The sequence below is a fragment of the Setaria viridis genome, chromosome 5 (assembly GCF_005286985.2).
Source record: "Setaria viridis chromosome 5, Setaria_viridis_v4.0, whole genome shotgun sequence".
Taxonomy (NCBI): Eukaryota; Viridiplantae; Streptophyta; class Magnoliopsida; order Poales; family Poaceae; genus Setaria; species Setaria viridis.
Window position 1 is genome coordinate 40,723,110 of NC_048267.2, and position 20,302 is coordinate 40,743,411.

Below are 20,302 nucleotides of genomic sequence, written 5' to 3' on the forward strand. Positions count from 1 at the left end.
TCCTAGTTACAATTTAGGCTTGCAATGGATGAACCTTTTTCAGGTGTTGTATGTACAATTTAATCTAGTAACATACAGAACACTTTGAATTATTATATATACTTACAATTTAGGCTAGCAAGTCGTTCATGTGGATTCTCAACCCTTTTCTAGTATAAGCCACCCTACAACTTCAATTATAAGTTTATAGTCCCAAACAAGGTCAGTTTGTTGATACTACCATGGCACCAAATCAAATTAAACAAATAAATAAACGTGCCAATATTAAACCTGATTAATACTTCTTATCCACCAGTCCACCAAAAAATTACCTACGTTCCACTCGGAACTGGACTACAGACCCTACAAAATCAGGAGCAAACCTGCTGGCACAATCTATTCTAGAATTACCAATCTTCACTAACCACTACCAACAATTGATGATCTAAAAATGTATGTTAATAAGTATACAAAAGTTGCATCAAAAGTTTCATGTTTAAAGAAATTTTAAGTTAAAGTCGGTTTTGTGGTTGATAATATACTTAAAAAAGTAAAGTTCAAAACCTACATTTGAATACTTTTTGTTTTTTTCCCAGCGGAGTACAACAGAAAAATGTTCCCAGAGTCCTGGCTCTCCTTGCTACTCCTAGCTAGCTAGGGCTCTGATTTTTAACGCGTCGCTGGATCCAGAGCAGCCGAAGCGAGTGGCGATGCGAAGGTGTTTTAACGCGTCGCTGGATCCAGGGCAGCAGAAGTGAGCGGCGATGCGAAGGTGAGCGGTGCGAGATGCTGGTCGTATAGAAGAAACGAGTGGAAGGAAGTAGACCGTTCCAGTTTTCAGGCCCAGCTGGTGTACTTAATTCTTTTTAATTAATAAATGGAGCTGGCGCCTGGGCCAATGCACACGCCAATAGCTGCAGTGAATTTAGGAAAATATTTGAACCCCGCAGGTAAAATGGGAGGGAGGATGCGATGACGCTTAAACAGTTCCTTTCCTTATTTCGGCACGAATGAAACGACTCGCAGTCTGACTAGCTGGTAGATTGCGTCTCTCTGAAGAATCATTTAGTCCGAGTTAAGAGACGACCCCAGTGTCAGTTCAGAGAAGCCTGCACAAACTGACGGACCGGATGCATGCCAATGTACGTATCTGTTTGGTTCCTTCTCTCTTTCAGGAACTTTGGCCACTCACAGTCCCGTCCCCTGTCCGTATTCCCTATGCACTCCACGCTAGTACGTCAGGCTACGCCGCAGACGGGCAGTAGGCGTAGCATTCATTCAAAGCGCAAAGCGATCAAGAGATCCCTCTGAGGCTCTGACGACTGGAGACTCTGGAGGAAGCCGGTGAACCGGCGATGATGGTGGTGACAGTATTTGATTGACATGGATGCAGGCGGTGGCAGCATCAGTGGGTGTGCATGCCTACGTAGGTGACGTGCAGTACAAGCCCGGATGAGATGAGATGAGAGCATCTCTCCTTTGCTTGCTGCATTCCTCCAGCGGCCATGTCATCAGAGTGACCGTGATTTGACACCGGAACAGGCCGGGTGCTCGGCTGGTCGCTCGCTTGCAGCTCGCTTGCCCGATCGATCGCCCCCACGAGCGAACAAGCGAGGCCATGGTCGCTTTCGGTGCGCGCCCTTGCATGCAGGACACGGAACTCATGCGGGTAACAGTGGCCGTCGTCGCGTGCGGGCGACTGCAGCAGCTGCTGTGGTGACGTGAACATGTGCGGGTACGCCACTGGTAGTCAGTCCGTGGATCGTTGACCTGCTGTGCTGCTCGTGCTCGCCGGGTTACTTGCTGCTGCTGGCCGCGACCGGAAGTCCGGGAGCACTGGAGCAGATCACTTGCGCAAAGCATTTACGCTTGGCTTCTGACGGACCTGCCTCCCGGTCCCTCTCCGTCGATCGGGCCGAGCATGCTGACTGCTGAACTGCTGATGCATGCATGGAGTCGCCGCCCGTCAGGCGTCAGCCAAAACATGAGCACGCCGTTCGAGAACTGAAGTCTATTCAATGCGCTCCAGAACACCACCCAGCCAGCCGCGTGCATGCATTGGCCCTTGGCTTCGCCAAATTAAGATCAGCACAAGGCTGCGAGTCATGGGCTTGACACCGGCATTTCCCCCGTATGAAAATCACACCGCCATGCATGGCCATGCTCGATAGCCGATAGGTGCTTTGCATTTGCATTGCATGCATGGGCACAAAATTTTTCAGCTCGTCTCGGGTTCGTGGCTTGTCCCGGCAGCTACCGGCCGGTGGCCCCCGGAGCGGCCGCCGTCCGGCATGGGCGGACACACGCCGCCGCGCCCGCGCGCCGCTCCACCTCGAGTTTAAAATTAGGCGAGATCACCGATCATATCCTACGGCTACAGCTACGCGACGAGGCGCACCGCGGCTCGGTGATGATAATGATACTCAACATGCTATCACCTAACACTAAGGATTTTCCTGACGCTGACACTCTAGTCTCTCTGGCAGCAGGATCTACTGGCGATGGATGCGGTATCCGGATAGAAAGCGGTCTGATAATGGAAGGATGTACATGCCACCACTTTGTTTGCAGTGGCCTAAATGTGACATGACAGCGGTACATGCTATGTCAAGGCACAAAAGTTGTCCCTAGACAACCAAGCCCTCAAGATCCTTTAACAATTGTATAATAAGCGTGCCAAAGGCAGTGGGTGGGCACGGTGTTGTGCCTAAAAAATGCAGAGAGTGTAGCAGCAGCAGCAGTGAGTTCTGATCGGTCGAGGATAGGGATTAGTACAGGTTTTCTGCTGTGTTAGGGTCCCAAGAACACATTCCTAGCGGAAAAGGGCAAGTTATTCGTAAGATATGTCTAAGACTATTTTTTAGACCCATATCTAAGACTAGTTTTTTTTAGCACAATGTCTAAGACTAGTTGGGATTAAAGAAATAGAAAGGTGAAGCTTATGGATCAAACGATCCAAAGTTGCGTTAGCATAGGCAGCCCAGCCCACCCTTTGGGTCGTAGCCTACTGTGGGCTAGGAAAGCGCCTTCAATAATATTACATTTGAGATAATATTATATATATAGACATCTTCTACATATATATTTATGAATAATACTACGTTGCATTAATACTTATGGGTGACTTTTAGTACCGGTTGGGAGCTCCCAACCGGTTGGTCGAAAACAAACCGATACTAAAAGCGGTTAGGACCAATCAGTTTTCCAGCAGTGACTCTTACGGTCTCGCACCTCTAAAATGTGACATGGAGATAATTCAGGATGAAGTACGACAGAGTTTGCTCGCACGTTCTCGTTAAAAAAGTACGACAGAGTTAATTCAGCTTTTTATCTTAAGAGCAGCTTCTGTTTATTCCTCTATATTGGCTTTGACTACACTTCGGATTAATTCTGATGGCCAAAATAGTGTCGACTGTTGATCTTTTTTAAGTACCATTGAGATCTGGTAACTTTATTTACTTCCCGAGGAACTAAAAAATAATAACATTATCGGTCTGCATGAATTATCTTGGATGCCCTCATCTTTGTAGGCCTTTTGCTCCTTAATTCATTGCTATGGGCAGCATGAGGTTTGCTGTAGATATAGGAAGTTACTAGTAGTATACGTGGATATTTATAGGCAACTTAGTACAATTATTATGTGCTCTTATATATGAAGAAAGTAATTTTCATTGATACTAATCTCGTCTACATTGAGGTTATACTAGGCCAATAAAGATGTGAAAGAAAAACTGATGTCCTTCACGCGCAACGTGATATGCTTGAACTCAGTGGAGAAGATATAACTCGATCTGCTTATCTCCTTAAAAAAAACTCGATATGCTTAAACTTGGGCGAAGATAGGGTGAGGGGCATTTGCCTCCATATGCTATGCGCATACTACTAGTGCATATCACTTTTCAGTTGGTCTCGATAGTGTAATAATGTTTATAAACTATGTAATTCTTTGTTACCGCATTTTACACATGTTGCGGAAGATCTAATCCCTAGTTCTACCAGAACAAAATTGTTGATATACGATTCTTTAATGACAATTAATTATTACAACGTGTAGTTTGTCTTTGGTCACTGCTTAGTTGCTTAGTAGTGAAATTAAGGAGAATATTTGAGAAACAGGCGGCGCAAAACCCCCTTTAATTTCAGCAAAGCTCCGCCCATGTTGTGATATGAAAGCATATCGCAGTCTTTCAAATGATCCAAGGTGCAGAGGTTAGCATAGATTGAGCAGCGATCGACAAGCAACCTCACGGTCTCACAGGCATGGAGATATTTCGGGATGAAGTACGGCAGATTTCGATATAAAATAGCACGCATCTCCTTGGCTTCGAATGGCTCAATTTTTATCAATTAAACTACGCTCCCCGTGCTCTCATATTCCCTTCTGCGTACCATTTCGATCGGTCAAACAAATTTGCCAAATAAAACCAGGCAATTAGCATCTCCTACGCCACTAACATGTGACTCAAAATCGTCACATAAACTTTGCTCCCGGTGTCGTGCCCCCTTGTGTTCAGTGTTCTGCGTAACATCTCGATCGAGCACATCCCTTTATTTCAGCGTGTTGATTTTGTTACTAGGCCATGAGATGGGGGCACCGCAGGGGAGGATGGATCCACGGAGCTCGGCAGGGTGGTAGGCCATGCAGCAGTTACTCATGGTCACGTCCGCACATCCCATCCAAGAACGAAGCGTGAACCACCGCGGCAAGCGATCGGCGTGTTTGAGGCGGAGGTCGAGCGCCTAGAAGAAGAGTGCGGTGCGGTGGATGGATGCGAGTGGTTGCCGGGAGGCCATCAGGCCGATGGGAAGCCCACTGCGACATGGCTGGAGCGCGGTCACGGCACGGGGGAGGGCAAGGAACAGAGGCCGCGACAACAACGCAGTCACGATGGCAATGGCACGTACACGCTGCCGCTGTCGTTGTTTTGGCAGTTACAAGGACCCACGGTGATCAGAAACACTGGTGCAGTGGATCACGTATTAGGCCTCCTCCAACAATAAGAGTCAGCAACTAGCTTACAGTATTAGGTGTCATCTCCACATCATCATCAGTTATCACAGGAGATTAATCCTCCAAAGATCCATCTCTTAGCACAATATACTATATAAACAGTGGGTCCCACATATAAAGATAGAATAATGCCTATCCTCATCTTCCCGAGTTCTTCCTCCACGTCTCGTCCTCATCCGATAGAAAAAAAAAGCTTGGTTCGCGTCCATCCATCCGAAGCTACACGGAGCTGAGCCACACCATGGATGGCACGGACGCCGAGAGTGGATTGTTAGTACAACGTCTACAGGCCAAGATGTTAGCTGAAGGGCAGTTGGGAAGTAGAGGAGTAGAAGAATTGAGAGTTTGGGAAGAACAGGATAAGCACAGAGGAAGGATTGTATTGAGGAGGAGTTGTTTTTCTTCTTGATACCCTCTTCTCTCACGGACTCTCATGATATATCACGCGCACACGCACAACAGACTACTCCCACTCTGGGCCTTGCACACGTGAGTTCTCCTTCCGGGCCTGAGTCCCCCCTTCGCGGCCCATTGGCTTCAGCTTCATCTTGGCCTGTAGACGTTGCACGCTAGCGTTGAGTTTTCCTTGCTTTCTCCTCTTCCATGACAGCGGGAATCCTACATGGAAAGCTATGAGATAGCTGATGTGGCTCCGTTGGAGGAGGCCTTGTAAACACAGGGATACCGACAGTAGTTTGTGAGCCCCGGCTTGCAAGTTGTGTGTGGGCTTCAAGACTCTAGATACCACCAACCAGTCTAACATCACGTCAGGACCCTGCAGCCTACAGAGAATATCTCAATTGCCACGCTGCTGGATCAGCAGGTCGAAATGGTACTGGAGATTTATTATTGCCATCAGGAGAAGAATGTGTTACAGAGTACAGGATGTTCTTCGATCCTTCCAAGTATACAGGGATAAGTTAAAAACAACAAATGCAAAAGGAATATGATTTGATCTGGCAGGTTACATGTATGATACTAGAAAAGGTTCCTTTGATGAAAGAATCACCAGTTAATGGCTTTGGAAAGCAGATAACGCGAAGCAATCTACAACCTAGGCGCAGCAATGTGCAGCTCTGCAGAAACGAATGTTTCCGGACCTCTCCTCTTTCGCTGGGCGCAGTTCTTCAGCTAGAACAGCACGAACCTTTCGTGGCGGTGGATGATTCTGCAACGTTAATGGTGGTTCCTTGCATGGAGCGACCGCTGGCGGATGCAGACTCCTGCGCTGCGAGCGCCTTCTTGCTTACTGTCTGGTGAATCTCGCTCAATATGGTGTGGAACGCCTTCTCGACGTTGACCGCCTCCAGCGCAGATGTCTCGAGGAAGGATAGGCCTTCCTTCTCAGAAAATGCTTGGCCGTCTTCCTCAGGGACCGATCTCAAGTGGTTCAAGTCCGACTTGTTACCAACCAACATGACAACAATGTTGGCGTCTGCATGATCCCGGAGCTCTCGGAGCCACCTCTGAACGTTGTCAAAAGTTTGCTTCTTTGTTATGTCGTAGACAAGGAGTGCTCCAACTGCGCCTCTGTAGTAAGCACTAGTGATTGCACGGTACCTCTCCTGACCAGCCGTGTCCCATATCTGTGCTTTGACAGTCTTCCCATCAATCTGTCTCAACAAAAGAGAAAAGGAACCACTTCTGAGATGATGCAGAACACAAGTTCAGAATGCAACACCAATAGTAAGAAAATTAAGTTTCCAACTCAACAACGCAAATGGCCACTTTCAAAAGTGCTGGTGAACAATGGGTGGCACAACAACATTTTTGTGTGCTGAACATCAAGAGATCTACTGGATAAACAAAATAGGCAAGGAAAACTCTGATCTACATGTGCTTAAGCTACCTAGCCATACAATCAGTAACGAGAACCATAGATCTCATGACAGTAGTTTTAAACCTAGTAATAAACACATTGAAAGCCAAAGACAGTGGCAAAATCTCCGAGGATATCTTCACCATATATTAAAAAGAATGGCTACAGATCTCATCACAGTATCTAACCACAAATTTCACCATTATTTTAATTTTATTTGAGTCCCTACATATGAATCAAGATAATGTACTTGTGATAAAATACTTCCAGCGCACGTATAAATGAAAGTACAGCAATCATGGTACCTCATTGTTCCATTGTACACTCACGCTATTAAATAAAACCAAGATTGGACATGACTGGCAAAAGAGACATTTAAGGCCATCTCTATGATTCTATCATGAAGACTGATGGAGAGAATTAGTACCAAATTCATTTGGCTGACAACTCAATGAGGCTTGTACATGACTATATATGTTGACCCAAAGGAGCAAGGTTCCTAGCAACCAATCTACCAACACTACTGCAAGATCTGCGCCAGCAGGTGGGACGCCAACCCTGTTATACGTTATGGGATGACGGTTTATTTTTCTCTAGAGTCTAGACTGATTTCCCCAACACAATACCGATGTAAGTGCTTGGGTTACCAATTATACATTTAGTGAGCTATTATCACTATGCACATGCATTTTGTATGTGGTATGTACTGCTGTGAGAAAACACACAATACTCTGTCCGGCCTTTATTTCCAATTTTGCTGCATTTCCATTTCACCTAGTCAATAACAACAAAAACTATAGCATTTTCCATTGTGTGTCAGAATGTGGCGTTTCCTGCATTTCATTGTCATTGAAACCATGCTACGGTTACCAATCAGCACATCGTTGTCACTTGTCAGAGTCAAATGGTAAAACAGAAGACCGTTCATCCATGATATCGCGTTCTAAAACAGAGAAAACCGAGCGGTAGTTGCACACGATGTCAAAACGTAATTCTCTGTCTTACCAGCCTAAACAAGAAAAATTGGCACGAGATCTTAGAAATAAAAAAAAACAGACGCATAGGACCAAATGACGCCGAGCGGACGCCGCATCATGCGCAATTCTACCACGCATTGCGACATTGGGGCGCGATCAGATCGGAGGCTCGGGTAGATTAGGTACCTGTAGGGTCCGGGTGGCGAACTCGACGCCGATGGTGGACTTGGACTCGAGGCAGAACTCGTTGCGGGTGAATCTGGAGAGGATGTTGGACTTGCCGACGCCGGAGTCGCCGATGAGCACGATCTTGAAGAGGTAGTCGTACTCGTTGTCCACCCGGTGCGCCATCTGATCGAGCGCGAGCCCCCCGAACCAGGCCCAGCCGACGACGAGGTCCTGCTCTTGCTGCCGGACGGGACGCCGCCGCTCGCCGAACGGGACGGGATTCGATTCGCCCGCTCGTTTCTTCCGCTCGCGTGGGGATTTGAAACGGTGGGGGCAGCAGATCCGAGGCGGGGATGCGGGGAGGAGGAGGAAACGGGAATGGGCGGCGACCGTGGAAGGGAGGAGAGGGGAGGGCCGTGCGCTGCTGAGCTGGACGTGATTGGCGGTTGATTTGGCTGTATCTTGCGACGGCCAGCCAATGGACGGCTGGCGCGTCGTTGGCTGTTGTTGGCTTGCCCCCGCTCGGCTCGGCGCGTGGCGGAGCTGTCAGATCAGATCTGGGACGGGGAATGTGCCGTGCCCTCGTCGGTCGGTGGCCGAATCGAATGATTTGGTTAATGGGCTTGGGCTCTTTCCCGAAAATCTAAGTGGGCCTGAGGTGATGGATGATTCCTTCTCATTTTGCTGCGGGCCTTTACTAGGGCCCCCAAAAAATAAGGTCACTGTTGGCTTTCAATCTTCACAAAGTAGATGAACGCCCGACCGGCGTTAAGAATTCTCTTTATATACTAGGACAGAACACATATGTTTACCGACGCCAATTAGCAGTTTAGCACTTATTCGAATACTCATCATTCTTACTGGTTTTTCACCCTGCACGTATAACTGACCTATAATTAGCACCGATTCGAATACTCATCATTCTTACTGGTTTTTCACCCGGCACGTATAACTGACCTATTCGCATCAGCTTCGTGGTTCCGTTTCCTTCATCGGCACGGACGACGATTTCACGTCGGCACTAACCAGAATCCCTGCGGTACACGAGAAGAAACGCCTTGGAATACGGCAGGACCACTCGGACCGCCCGCGGGCCTTGGCGGGAGGGGCGACGGCCGGGGGCCATGCTGGAGGGGGTCCAGAATTTGTAGTACTTGCGTGATGGTGGCGACGTATTTGTGCCCAAAAGCTTGTGGACGACTAACGATTGGTGCCTCAAATACAAGGTGAAGAGGATGACTTGTAGGGTACAGAGGGCGCCAGTTCGACAGGATTCTTGCCAAGTTCCTGCTCTCGAAGGCCGCAGTTTTGGACGAAATCTCTGTTTCCATGGCAATCAGATGTTCTGAGCTGACGTCCTGGCGCTGCAATGGCCGTGCTAGAGTTACTTGTGCGTTGTGAAATGGGAATAGTAGCGAAGTCTTTTTTTTTTCCTTTCAATGTGTCTTACCCAAATTTCTACTGAACCTGGTACTCTACCTTGTATCACATAAGAAATTGCCTCTCGTTGTCTATGCATCTGAAGAAGTGGTAGAAGAAGGTTGAAGAAGTGAATACCACAATATCTCAAATTTGGATCACGATTACAGGTGATAGTATCACTAGCATTTTATTTCATGACATCAGTGATGTGCATGCTATATGAGTTTCTCCGGATATGCTGAAACTCTTGTGCTCCTAGGAGCAACGAGCAAATTTGCCAGATTATCTATGCATTATTAGGTGTATTAACGGACAACTTGCATCTAGTAGAAAATATCCTCAAAAGTTCACATATAACCACATCGGTATGTATAGTGCTTAAAAGCAGCTGACATTATCCAGATCTGACCCAAACATACCTTTCAAATCATGTATGCTCAGTAACGCAATGATCGTTCACAGGGCCTTGGCTGCTGCAATGACATTTTCCACTGTCAAACCAAGTTCCTTGAATATTTTCCCAGCAGGAGCACTTATACCGAAACTGTCGATGCCAATAGCTTTGCCTTTCTGTCCGATATACTTCTCCCATCCAAATGTGACCCCAGCCTCAATGCTAATCCTAGAAGTAACCTCACTTGGAAGAACACTTTCCTTGTACTTCTCAGGCTGCTCTTCAAACAATTCCCAGCAAACAAGTGAAACAACTCGTACAGTCCTCCCCTCTTTCCTCAGCTCATCTGCAGCTTTTTCTGCAATCTCAAGCTCGGAGCCAGTGCCAATGACAATGAGATCTGGTTTGTTGTCTGATGAGTTATCGGAAATAATATATCCTCCTTTAGAAACAGAATCAACCGATGTTCCTTTCAGCTGTGGAAGCTTCTGTCGTGAGAGGGCAATGACAGAGGGCCTTTTCCTATTAAGAACTGCAACCTTGTAAGCCCCAGATGTCTCATTTCCATCAGCAGGCCGGAGCATTAAAATGTTAGGCATTGCTCGAAGGCTGAACAACTGCTCAACAGGCTGATGGGTTGGTCCATCTTCTCCAAGGCCAATGGAGTCATGAGTCATCACAAAGATCACTCCAGATTCACTTAGGGCAGAAAGGCGGATGGCCGCTCTCATATAGTCAGTGAACACAAAGAATGTAGCACAATAAGGTATCAGGCCAGGGCTATGAACTGCGATGCCATTAGAAATGGCACCCATTCCATGCTCTCTCACACCAAAACGAATGTTTCTCTCTTCAGGTGTATCCCTCTGGAAGTCACCAAACATCTTAAGCAATGTCATATTTGATGTTGCAAGATCAGCACTACCTCCAAGAAATCCAGGTATTACTTTCGCAAGTGAATTCAAACACTGTTGAGATAAGTTCCTAGTAGCATCAGGAGAGCTTTCAGGAGTATAGGTCTGCAATTGAGGCAAATGAACAAAACAATTAAATGCAAATATATCTACCATTCACAGCTAGTGAAATTTTGATTGTACATGACAGTTGAGCTTCAGAAGAACACTTACTGGAAGAGCATTGTCCCACCTTGAAGGCAGTTCCCCTGAAATTATGCTCTTTAACTCAGCAGCCTCCTGGTGGTATTTCTTTTCATATTCTGCAAACTTTGCATTCCATTCAGCTTCAAGCGAAGCACCCTCATCAATATGGTGACTCCAGTGCCTGCAATTGATAAATTTATCTAATTAAACCTCTGTGCAAAACATATTAAGTTGATTACACTGTCTTACTCCTAAATATTATATGCAAACATCATCAAGCATGCGAGGACTTATACAGGCAGAATATTCTAAACATATGCACTGATGATCGTAATGATTTCATCAGGGAAAAAGAAGCAAAGCAATGGGTACAGGTGTTATGTAGCATAGCGAGAATTCATTCTGCCCCCTTCCTGTACTTTTGAGACCAGCTCCCAGTATACCACTATGATTTACTCTTTTTTTTTTTTATTACAGATCACCTTACTGTTTGATTGAACCGGACCCAAACACCTATGTACAGTAACTTCTCTTACAAGAATATTGTGCAGCACGAATTTAGCTATAACTTAATTACTGAGTAGGTACCTCTTCACCTCATCTGGAACATGGAAAGGCTCATGAAACCACTGAAGATTGCTTCTAGTAGCCTCTACTTCCTTGGATCCTAAAGCACTTCCATGAACACTATAAGTGTTCGCCTTGTTCGGAGATCCAAAACCAATTGTGGTAGTCACCTATAAATTGCCATTAATATGATGTGGCTGCACTAAATGACAGGTAAAATGAATACAATAAATAGTATAACCAATTTATCGGTTACCTTGATAAGAGTTGGCTTATCTTTAACCCTCTTTGCTTCCTTGATTGCAGCACGAATGTCATCATACCCCGTGTTGCCATTCTTCACCCAGATAGTATGCCATCCTAGTGCCTCATATCTGGCAGACACATTTTCGGTGAAAGCAATATCTGTATTACCATCAATTGATATATGGTTGTCATCATAGAAAGCAATCAATTTTCCAAGGCCCCAGTGACCAGCTAGAGAGGCCGCTTCATTTGAAACACCTTCCATTTGGCAACCATCCCCAAGGATTACATACCTAAGAGCATCAAGTAACAACATCATATTACCACCGTCCCATATGTGCATTACAAAAGTTGCTACAATTATCAAGCATGTAGCTAATAATTTACGTGTAGTGGTCCACGATGTTCAAATCAGTCTTGTTGAAACGAGCAGCAAGATGTTTCTCTGCAAGTGCTAGTCCAACAGCATTTGCGAAACCCTGTCCCAGAGGACCTATATGACAACAGAAAAGCTCAGAAATCAGTATCGTTCACAAAAGAAAAGGCAGAGTATAGGAAAAAAAAATTAGAACGTTTCAGCAGGTAAACCGGTGGTGACTTCAACTCCAGGTGTTTCGAAATTCTCTGGATGGCCAGGAGTTCTGCTTCTCCACTGTCGAAAAGCTTTCAGGTCATCCATCTGCAACGTCAAACATGATTATCAAAATTGAAAGCAGAGTAAGATGTTCATGGATATGAAATATAGTACCATGTTGCAAAGCTTTGTGCCCTTTTATCGAACGGACAGCAACACTGCAACAGCTTTGTGCCCTTTAGTTGTAGTATATTGGAAGAAAATCTTTGAGCCCTTCCACTTTCCAGGACTATCTATTTGGATTCACAAACTTTAAATCCATCAAACCGTCCTACAGGTTTGATTCACACACTCTCCTCAAACCTTCCCCTAAAGTAAAGTCTGGCAGGGATTGAGAGTCACTGATCGCCAGTCAAGGATTAGTCCCGTTCGGGAGTAACTATTTTAATTTTGCAGCCCAAAAATCATCGACACCAGTCTTTACCAGTCTTTACCAGCCATCGATTTGCAAAATTTTCTCGACTCCTACAAAAACCTCAAAAATCCGACAGGGCCGGGGAGTCCTTCAAGAGCTCACCGTGACGCTGTCGTACCCGGCGAGGTGGAGCAGCGCGTACTGGAGCATGCACCCATGGCCCGCGGAGAGCACGAAGCGGTCGCGGTCGAACCAGGCAGGGTTCTTCGGGTTGAAGCGGAGGAACTCGTCGAACAGGACGTGGCCCAGCGGCGCGCACCCCATGGGGAGGCCCGGGTGGCCCGACTGCGCCTTCTCCACGGCGTCCACCGCCAAGAACCGGATCGTGTTCACCGACTGCTCCACCAGCTTGGGCGCCGCTGGCGGGGCCCTGGCGCGGAGCGCGGTGGCCGGTCGGCCGCCGGGCCTGACTGCAGCGGCGAATGGAAGGCGGGAGCCGGCGGAAGAGCGGAGGAGGCGGACGACGCCGCGGCCGGAGCCGGGCGCTGCGGCGGCGGAGGTGGTGGGGGTTGGTGCTGCCATGGTTGCGGGCGGATGCTTCTCGGACGCGCGTCGCGGTCACGTTAACGAAGAGGGCGAGTCGCTGCGGGAGTACGGAGGTGGCGTGACACCTGGTCTCGGGAAAGTGCTAACGGAATGTGGTGGGCCCGGCACGTAAACAACTGAACTGGCGCCGCGTTGGACCTGACGTGTTCTCTTCTGGATTTTCTTTCCCGGCCCGTCCGTATCTGAAAATATCCCGTCCCCCAGCTTGCTTCTTTCTGTTCGACGCGGAGCTCGCAGCCTCCCCACCCTTGCTTAGCGTTCCACTTCTGATCCTGAAGGATTTGGAGCATTCAAAAATATCTTTTGCATCATAAAAAAGCACACCACAAAATTAACAGCCCGCATGCATCCGATTTCAACAGATTGTGTGGGAAAAAAATCCCACCACAGCAAATGGACATGTTTCATGCAATGTCCTCTGTATCCCCTCAAAGCACGTACAACGGGTGATTGGGAACTATCTGCGAGCCGGTGCAAAAATGACATCCTCTCAGCCAGGCGACGGGCGCGCCGTCACCTCGCAAGACGACGGCCACGTCCCGTGCTCCGAGGTGGGAATAGACGCCGCAGCACCGTTGTACAGTCTCGTCTCCGAGGGTCAACCGCACACTCGGATTCCGCGCGGACAACAGCTGATTTGGGCGCGCGCGGGATTTTTGCGTGCCAAATCCATCTCCACCTCCTCTCCCCGTGTCCTCGCTTTCCCCCTCATCCATCTCCATCCCCGGCGTGCTCTGCGAGGGGGTCGAAGAGGCGAGCGGCGATGAGCTCGTCGGTGGCCCTGTCAACGCGGAGCATGAGAACAGCGCCGCCCCCGGCCTGACCGATGGCCGTGGGGATTTGGTGCTTCTCGAAGTTTTTTCGTGGGGATTCGGAATGGAAGCGCCGTCTCCGCCCGTTCGTCTTTCGCCTGGTCGGGGAGCGCTGCCTCCACCTACCTCGATCGCCACGACTGCGCCGCGGCTCCTGCCAGGCCACGCCGCCTCTAGCCTTGGCCTGCGCGGCTACGCCCCCCCTCGCGCCATGGCACGCCACCGTGGCCGGCAGGGCTGTGGCCCTCTCTCGTGCGCCATGGCCACGCTGGGGTTGTTGGTTGCTGGCCAGGCGCGAGGCGCCACCGTCGCGCGCCGTGCCAGGCTGCGCCGCTGCTGCTGGTCGGAACGCGCCGCCACCACATGTTCCCCTTCACCCCCGTCCCTAGCTTGGTAGGATGCGGCCGATGTGATCCCTCTTGCGCTGGATTTGGGCGTTCAGCAGCTTGGGATGCACCATGGTAATCACTCAAAACTCATGAATCTGTGATTATAAGTTTGGGATTATTTCAATTTTCAATCCTGGACTGATTGAACGTACAAGTTGTCTATTGAATGTACAAGTTGTTCAATGTTTTGGATGCAAAAACTGATTTAGTTTCCTTCTTGCCCAAAAGTAAGATCCTAATTCTACTGTTAAGTTTCCACCTGGACTCTGTCAAGCTACTGCCTCTGGTATGAACATGTGTGAATCTTTTTGTTTCCACCCTGCAGGACGCACTGATCCATCCGCGTCTGTTCTCTCCCAGCGAGTCGAGCGTGCGGTGATGGAAGAGTTCTAGGGCGTGGCGCTGGCAAGGAAGAGCAAGGACGTAGTCATGGCGGCGGGGTCCCAAATTTCACGGGTGGCGGCAATAGCTTGGTGGCGACGGATTCCTCCACACCTTCATCTGGCGCCATCGATTTGTCCCCATTCGACAACAATTGAGGATGCACTGGAGCCAGCCCGATTTCTCCTCATCTTTAGTGGCTTCGTGCAACCACCTTGATCTCTTGGATCGATTCCAGTGGCAGCACGACTAAAAAGGGAACGGAGAACGCAAGCAAGGGAGGAGAATTTGTGCTGGAATTATGTGTATAGCTTACCTGGTTGTTCATTTGTTCTAATTGCAATTGTGTGTATAGCTTTATTTCTGCACATATATATTACAGAGTAATGTCATGAGAAGTGAGAAGATTGGAGAAGAAGGAGATGTGAGAAACCTTATTTTTTCTATCCCTCGCATTGAACTTAGTTTCCTCTTATCTATTTTTCAGAAAATTGCAGTTCTATTTTTGGTGGTTGCAGTTCAGTTTCAGCTCTAATATATGCAAAATTGAATAGCAGTTGCACTAATTTGTTGGTGGAATGATTTTATTAGTGATGCTCTTTTGCAAAATGTTTTTGTTAGTGATGCTCTTTTGCAAAATGTTTATATGCCTGTCTTGCATGAACAAGAGATGAACTGAATGACACTTGGTTCTCAGTCCTAAAATATTTTTCTACAAATTGAGTGGCTCTTGAATCATCCATTGCTGTTCTATCATAGAGTAATTTCAGTACCTGTGAATATTAGTAATCATTGAAGATTCAATATATGTACAGATGATGATTTATATGTGAAAGAGAATTCTTGTTGTTCTAGTAAACTGAATACTTGTACATATTACTTGCTGTGGTCTTATTTCTAGTGAACTAACACTTGCACATATTAAATAGCAAATATAATGTTATACAAAATAATATTTATGAATGTACGTGTAAAGTATTAAACAGTTTGTAGACAACCCCTGTCTGTGGGTTATACGGTCTGTCTCTCTAGCTGTCTGTACATCAGATTCGAGACACTTGGAGATGGCCTCCCGTCCGTGGGTTTCTCCTAAGAATTACAACTTTGGAAAAACAACAGCTGAAGCATCTAAAAACATCTTATGCAACATTGAAAATAAGTAATGCAACAAATAATATTTCTTGTAGACACCATGAAAAGTTTGTGACATGCTCCAACACCAAAACCATTTCCTGCGACGTGAGATAATATAATGCAACATTGAAAAGAGTAAAATACACGGCCGGCTCACAAACTGGTGTGTCATTTAGGTCCTCGAACTCCGAAAATGCACATTGAGGTTCCCAAACTTGCTAATCGGTTCACATGAGGTTCAAATCAACATAATCCGTGTTAAACTGCTTGCGTGGCATGGTGACTGCGTTGACGTGGACCTAACATGCGGATCCAACGTGTCAGGCCCACTCCCTCCCCTCTCTTCTCCGTCGCCGGACTCGAGCCCCTCGGCGGCGGCGGGCGGCGGCGCTCAAGCTCGTGCCCAAGCTGATGGCCATCCACTGGCCACCCTGCTTTCTCCCACGCGTGGCCGTCGGCCTCCCTTCCGCCGGCCGCTGCTACCCCACAGGCCCTTCCGTGGAGGAGGATGGGAGTGTGAGCGGAGGCAAGATACGGCGAGCGAGGCCACTCTGGTCCCAGCGCCGATGTGGGATGCGGAGGTGAGGTGCTACGCGGACCTTGGTGCTGGCGCTCGAGCTCAGGACCTTGGCGGCAGTGGACGGTGGTGCTTGAGCTCCTGCAGTTCGCCTCCTCGCCGGCACCTGCGCCTGCTGCCAGCACCGGCTCGCCGCTCCACCCATTCGTCCACGCATCTAAGCTCGCAACCGTTGCGCACGCCCCCTGGCCGGCCGCCGCTGCCAGCTTGCCACTCCACCCCTTCGCTCGCCGATTCGAGCCCACGCCCACTGTTGTCCGTTGCCGCCGCCACCGCTGTCGCATGCCCGCCCAGTATCTTGACAGCTGTGATAGGGGTGGGCTCGGCCGGAGCGGCACACGATTGGGAGGAGCCGGCGGCACCAGGTATGATGGAGAGAGGGGGGAGGGAGAAGAGGGGAGAAAGGAGAGATAGGTGGGCCTGACATGCAGGCCCCACATGTCAGATCAACGTTAGCACACAGTTACCATGCCACGCATCCAGTTTAACACGTGTTATGTTGATCTGGACCTCACAAGAACCGATTAGCAAGTTTGAGGATCTCAACATGCACTTTTGGAGTTCGATGACCTAAATGACATACCCTTTGAAGTTTGTGGGCTAGCCGTGCATTTTACTCCATTGAAAATCACATCAACTGCATACCTAGGGCGTCGTCGCCATCCTGCACTGGTCACCACCGACTCTGATTCCGTCGGCAAGGCCGACATCCTCCGACGACGAGCAAGGCCGCCAACGGCACAAATTGAAATAGCTCGCCAGTCGCCGCCATCTCATCGCATCGCCAAGCACTAGTACTATCCGATTCCCAACCAACTTATCGACCAAACCATGGAGCGTGGAACTGGCGGCCACATCCGTGATTTGGGGCAGGGATGACACTGGGGAAGCGGAGGGGCAGAAGGGCTAGCTTGGCAGCTTATGGTTGATTAGCCTCGGGAAAAAATGACCCAACGAGAATTACTTTGAACTTGGAAATTCCCCTCCACCGGCAGGGCAGTGCTGCCCCCTCCCCTGTCGCTGTTTGGAGGAGGTCCTGACGCGGGGCAGCTCTGTGGGAGCAACTTGCGATGATGTTTAATTAGTTCGGTTGACTGTGCCACCACCATGCATGCTCTTTTTAAAAAAAATACCAACCAAGAATACATGACAATATGACATATAGTAGTAATCCTAAGTTAATAACATTACCTTTATTTTGTACATGAGCGAGCCATCACTATATTCATGAGCAGCACATTTGGGATGACATGCTGATAAACAAGCAAAATCTATCACCAAGTCATCAGGCCATCACATTGTATGGTACGTGATGTTTTCTAGAAATTTAGACAAATCAATCTATGAGAAAGTACCAAGTTTCAGCCGATACAAATGGCATTCATTCAGCTAATGCAAGAGACATAAAAGGACAGTTTTCTGTGCGTTACAAATTTAGAAGCCAGCTAAAATACATTCATTCAGCTGATGCAAGAGACATAAAAGGACAGTTTTCTAGCGTTACAAATTTAGAAGCCAGCTAAAATATTATACACTCTGACAATGGTAGACATAGATACAAAGCAAGTCGAGTCCCTCAAGAAGCCTATGGTTGGTGTAATCCATAAGACATCTGCAATTAGATCAATAATAATGGAGTCACTGCTGAAAATGGTCTAGAAAACTGATCAGGTAAAGCTTGCAAGTTATATCTGACCATGTTAAAGACCAGGTAAGTCAAAGAAAGTATATATATTTTTACATCTAGAAGCTGCAAAGGTCAGCAACTCAAGTAAATATGGGTAAGTAATTTTGTTAACAAACCACTGAGCAAGTGTGCCATTATTCCCAAAATCAAACATTGCCCAGGACAAGTTACTAGTTAGAAGGAATACGATACCTATGCTACTCCAGAGTCTACCTAGTTAATAGTCAAACTAAATAAGGTACCTATACTACAATGCCCAGGACAAGATAACATGGCCCGACAGGACACCAGCATCGGAATTTTTTCCTTGGCTTCTGGTGCAAAGCAAGTTGCTCACTGCTGATAAACTGATGATCACGAACTGGCCATGCAGCCCAAACTTTGCATTATGTGACCAAATGCATAAGAAGAACTAAAGTTGCAGCTGATGATGTACACACCTTGGAATATTAGGAAAGAAAGAAACCGCAAGACCTTTGATGGGTGATCAGCGCAATCGAACCAGGTCTGTCAAGCAAGGTCCCTTGATGTTCATATAATTTGTAGCCTGAAAGTTTGTTCATAGCACTGTCAAAGTTTATAGATGTTTCACCAAGGCTCTACAATAACAATAACAAAGAAAGTTGAAAGTAGAAAGTGATCAAATCTTTATTATGAAGATAACTAATACCCAATAATATATAAGCAATGGTCCATACTAATCATAATTCTGTCTTAGAAAAATATTTCAGAATTCAATAAACCTTCTTGCAGTAATCAGTTGAGATGCACCAACAGAATTCAAACTCGATATCACCACAAATAGATTGTTGCAGTTTATGCAAAGTACCGCAATATAGAATGGAAAGACAAATATAATTTCCCCAATCCAGGTGAGGAATAGTAAGGGTTTTGTACCTCTGAAGCTGCCTATCCAGCAGAGATAGACTAGCTTCTTTTCCTTGCGTCCTTGTCTGCTCCATTCTTAAATATGACCCCACAAATAGAGGCAGCACGGAAAGTTACTAATAACCACAATAGTGCTAAGAAGAACTATTCAGCAGCAGCTAGTAAGATGTCAAAGTTAACTAAAATTCAATTTAGTTAAGAAACAAGGCATGCATTTTTTGTTGCAGTAAAGTTAACTAATTAATAGGATTGTGCAGCATCAATGTAAACATTTTTTTTCCGATTCAAATAACCTACTGAAATGACAGCACAAACAAATGGATGCTTGACAAGGAGAATGTGATAAGCAAAATGAAAGAGGCAAGAAACATATAACTATACATTCTTACTGCAATGTTTGTGTTTATACATTCTTACTGCAATATTTGTGTTCATAACAAATATGATGAGTATATATCTGATTCATCTGGGACTTGAACCTATATATCTAACTAAAAAAATTGAATCAGTGTTGGTGCTCGTGCTGGTTAGTTGATGTTCCCAGGATTGGATCTCAGACAGAACAATTGGAAATTGAGATGTTAACTACGAGAACTCACATTGCAGGCATGAGAAGTGCAAACCCTAGGCAATCTGATAGAGGAGGAAGCAGGAGGAAGAACTCACATCATGGTAGGTGTCGAGGACGAAGACGAGGTCGAGGCGCCATGGTGGATGCGGAGGAGGCAGCGGAGGTAGAGGTCCGTGGGTAGAGGCGGCATTTTAGACGACGGGGAGGGGACATGGCGACCCGTGGACGCAGAGGCAGAGAGACGGCGGTGCCTGGACGAGGAGTCGAGGCTTGGAGCGACGGTGTCACTTGGACGGGAGGCGGAGGGGGGGCGGCGCTAGGACGGGAGGCGGAGGGGCAGCGACGCCTGGACGAGGAGACCGATCGGCGTTGGCGTGTCGCACGGGGAGCTGCACAGGGATGCGGCGTCCGGACCTTCGAGGTGCGGAGGACCTACCTTGGGGAAGTCGTGAGGAACGGGTCGCCTAGCCCCACGGCGTGGGCTTCCAAATGGCGAGGAGTTTTGGTCCGTGCCTCAGTTTCCATGCGGGCTGCCTGTCCGGGGAAAAGGCTAGGATCCTAGCAGGATTTTAGCGGGATTTTATG

General features: G+C 47.5%; 2 protein-coding genes across 2 annotated transcripts; both read right to left on the minus strand.

Moving 5' to 3' along the window:
• Positions 1 to 5,808: 5,808 nt before the first annotated feature.
• LOC117856848 (ras-related protein Rab11C) lies at positions 5,809 to 8,426 on the minus strand. The gene is made up of 2 exons (XM_034739276.2): positions 7,973 to 8,426; positions 5,809 to 6,603 (listed from the first exon to the last, which is right to left on the minus strand). The coding sequence occupies exons 1-2, from the start codon at positions 8,135 to 8,137 to the stop codon at positions 6,118 to 6,120; spliced, it is 651 nt and encodes a 216-aa protein (XP_034595167.1). The 5' UTR covers positions 8,138 to 8,426; the 3' UTR covers positions 5,809 to 6,117.
• A 1,069-nt stretch (positions 8,427 to 9,495) lies between these two features.
• On the minus strand, positions 9,496 to 13,316 carry LOC117856847 (transketolase, chloroplastic). Its single transcript, XM_034739275.2, has 7 exons — positions 12,835 to 13,316; positions 12,272 to 12,362; positions 12,071 to 12,176; positions 11,694 to 11,976; positions 11,459 to 11,607; positions 10,898 to 11,051; positions 9,496 to 10,789 (listed from the first exon to the last, which is right to left on the minus strand). The coding sequence occupies exons 1-7, from the start codon at positions 13,252 to 13,254 to the stop codon at positions 9,833 to 9,835; spliced, it is 2,160 nt and encodes a 719-aa protein (XP_034595166.1). The 5' UTR covers positions 13,255 to 13,316; the 3' UTR covers positions 9,496 to 9,832.
• Between the last annotated feature and the right edge of the window lie 6,986 nt (positions 13,317 to 20,302).

Coding starts and splice junctions, on each gene's coding strand:
- LOC117856848 (XM_034739276.2), bottom strand. CDS start 8,137: ATGGCGCACCGGGTGGACAACGAGTACGACTACCTCTTCAAGATCGTG. Junction 6,604..7,972: donor TCGCCACCCGGACCCTACAG/GTACCTAATCTA, acceptor TTGTTGAGACAG/ATTGATGGGAAGACTGTCAA.
- LOC117856847 (XM_034739275.2), bottom strand. CDS start 13,254: ATGGCAGCACCAACCCCCACCACCTCCGCCGCCGCAGCGCCCGGCTCC. Junction 12,177..12,271: donor TGGAGTTGAAGTCACCACCG/GTTTACCTGCTG, acceptor GTTGTCATATAG/GTCCTCTGGGACAGGGTTTC. Junction 11,608..11,693: donor ATAAGCCAACTCTTATCAAG/GTAACCGATAAA, acceptor GGCAATTTATAG/GTGACTACCACAATTGGTTT.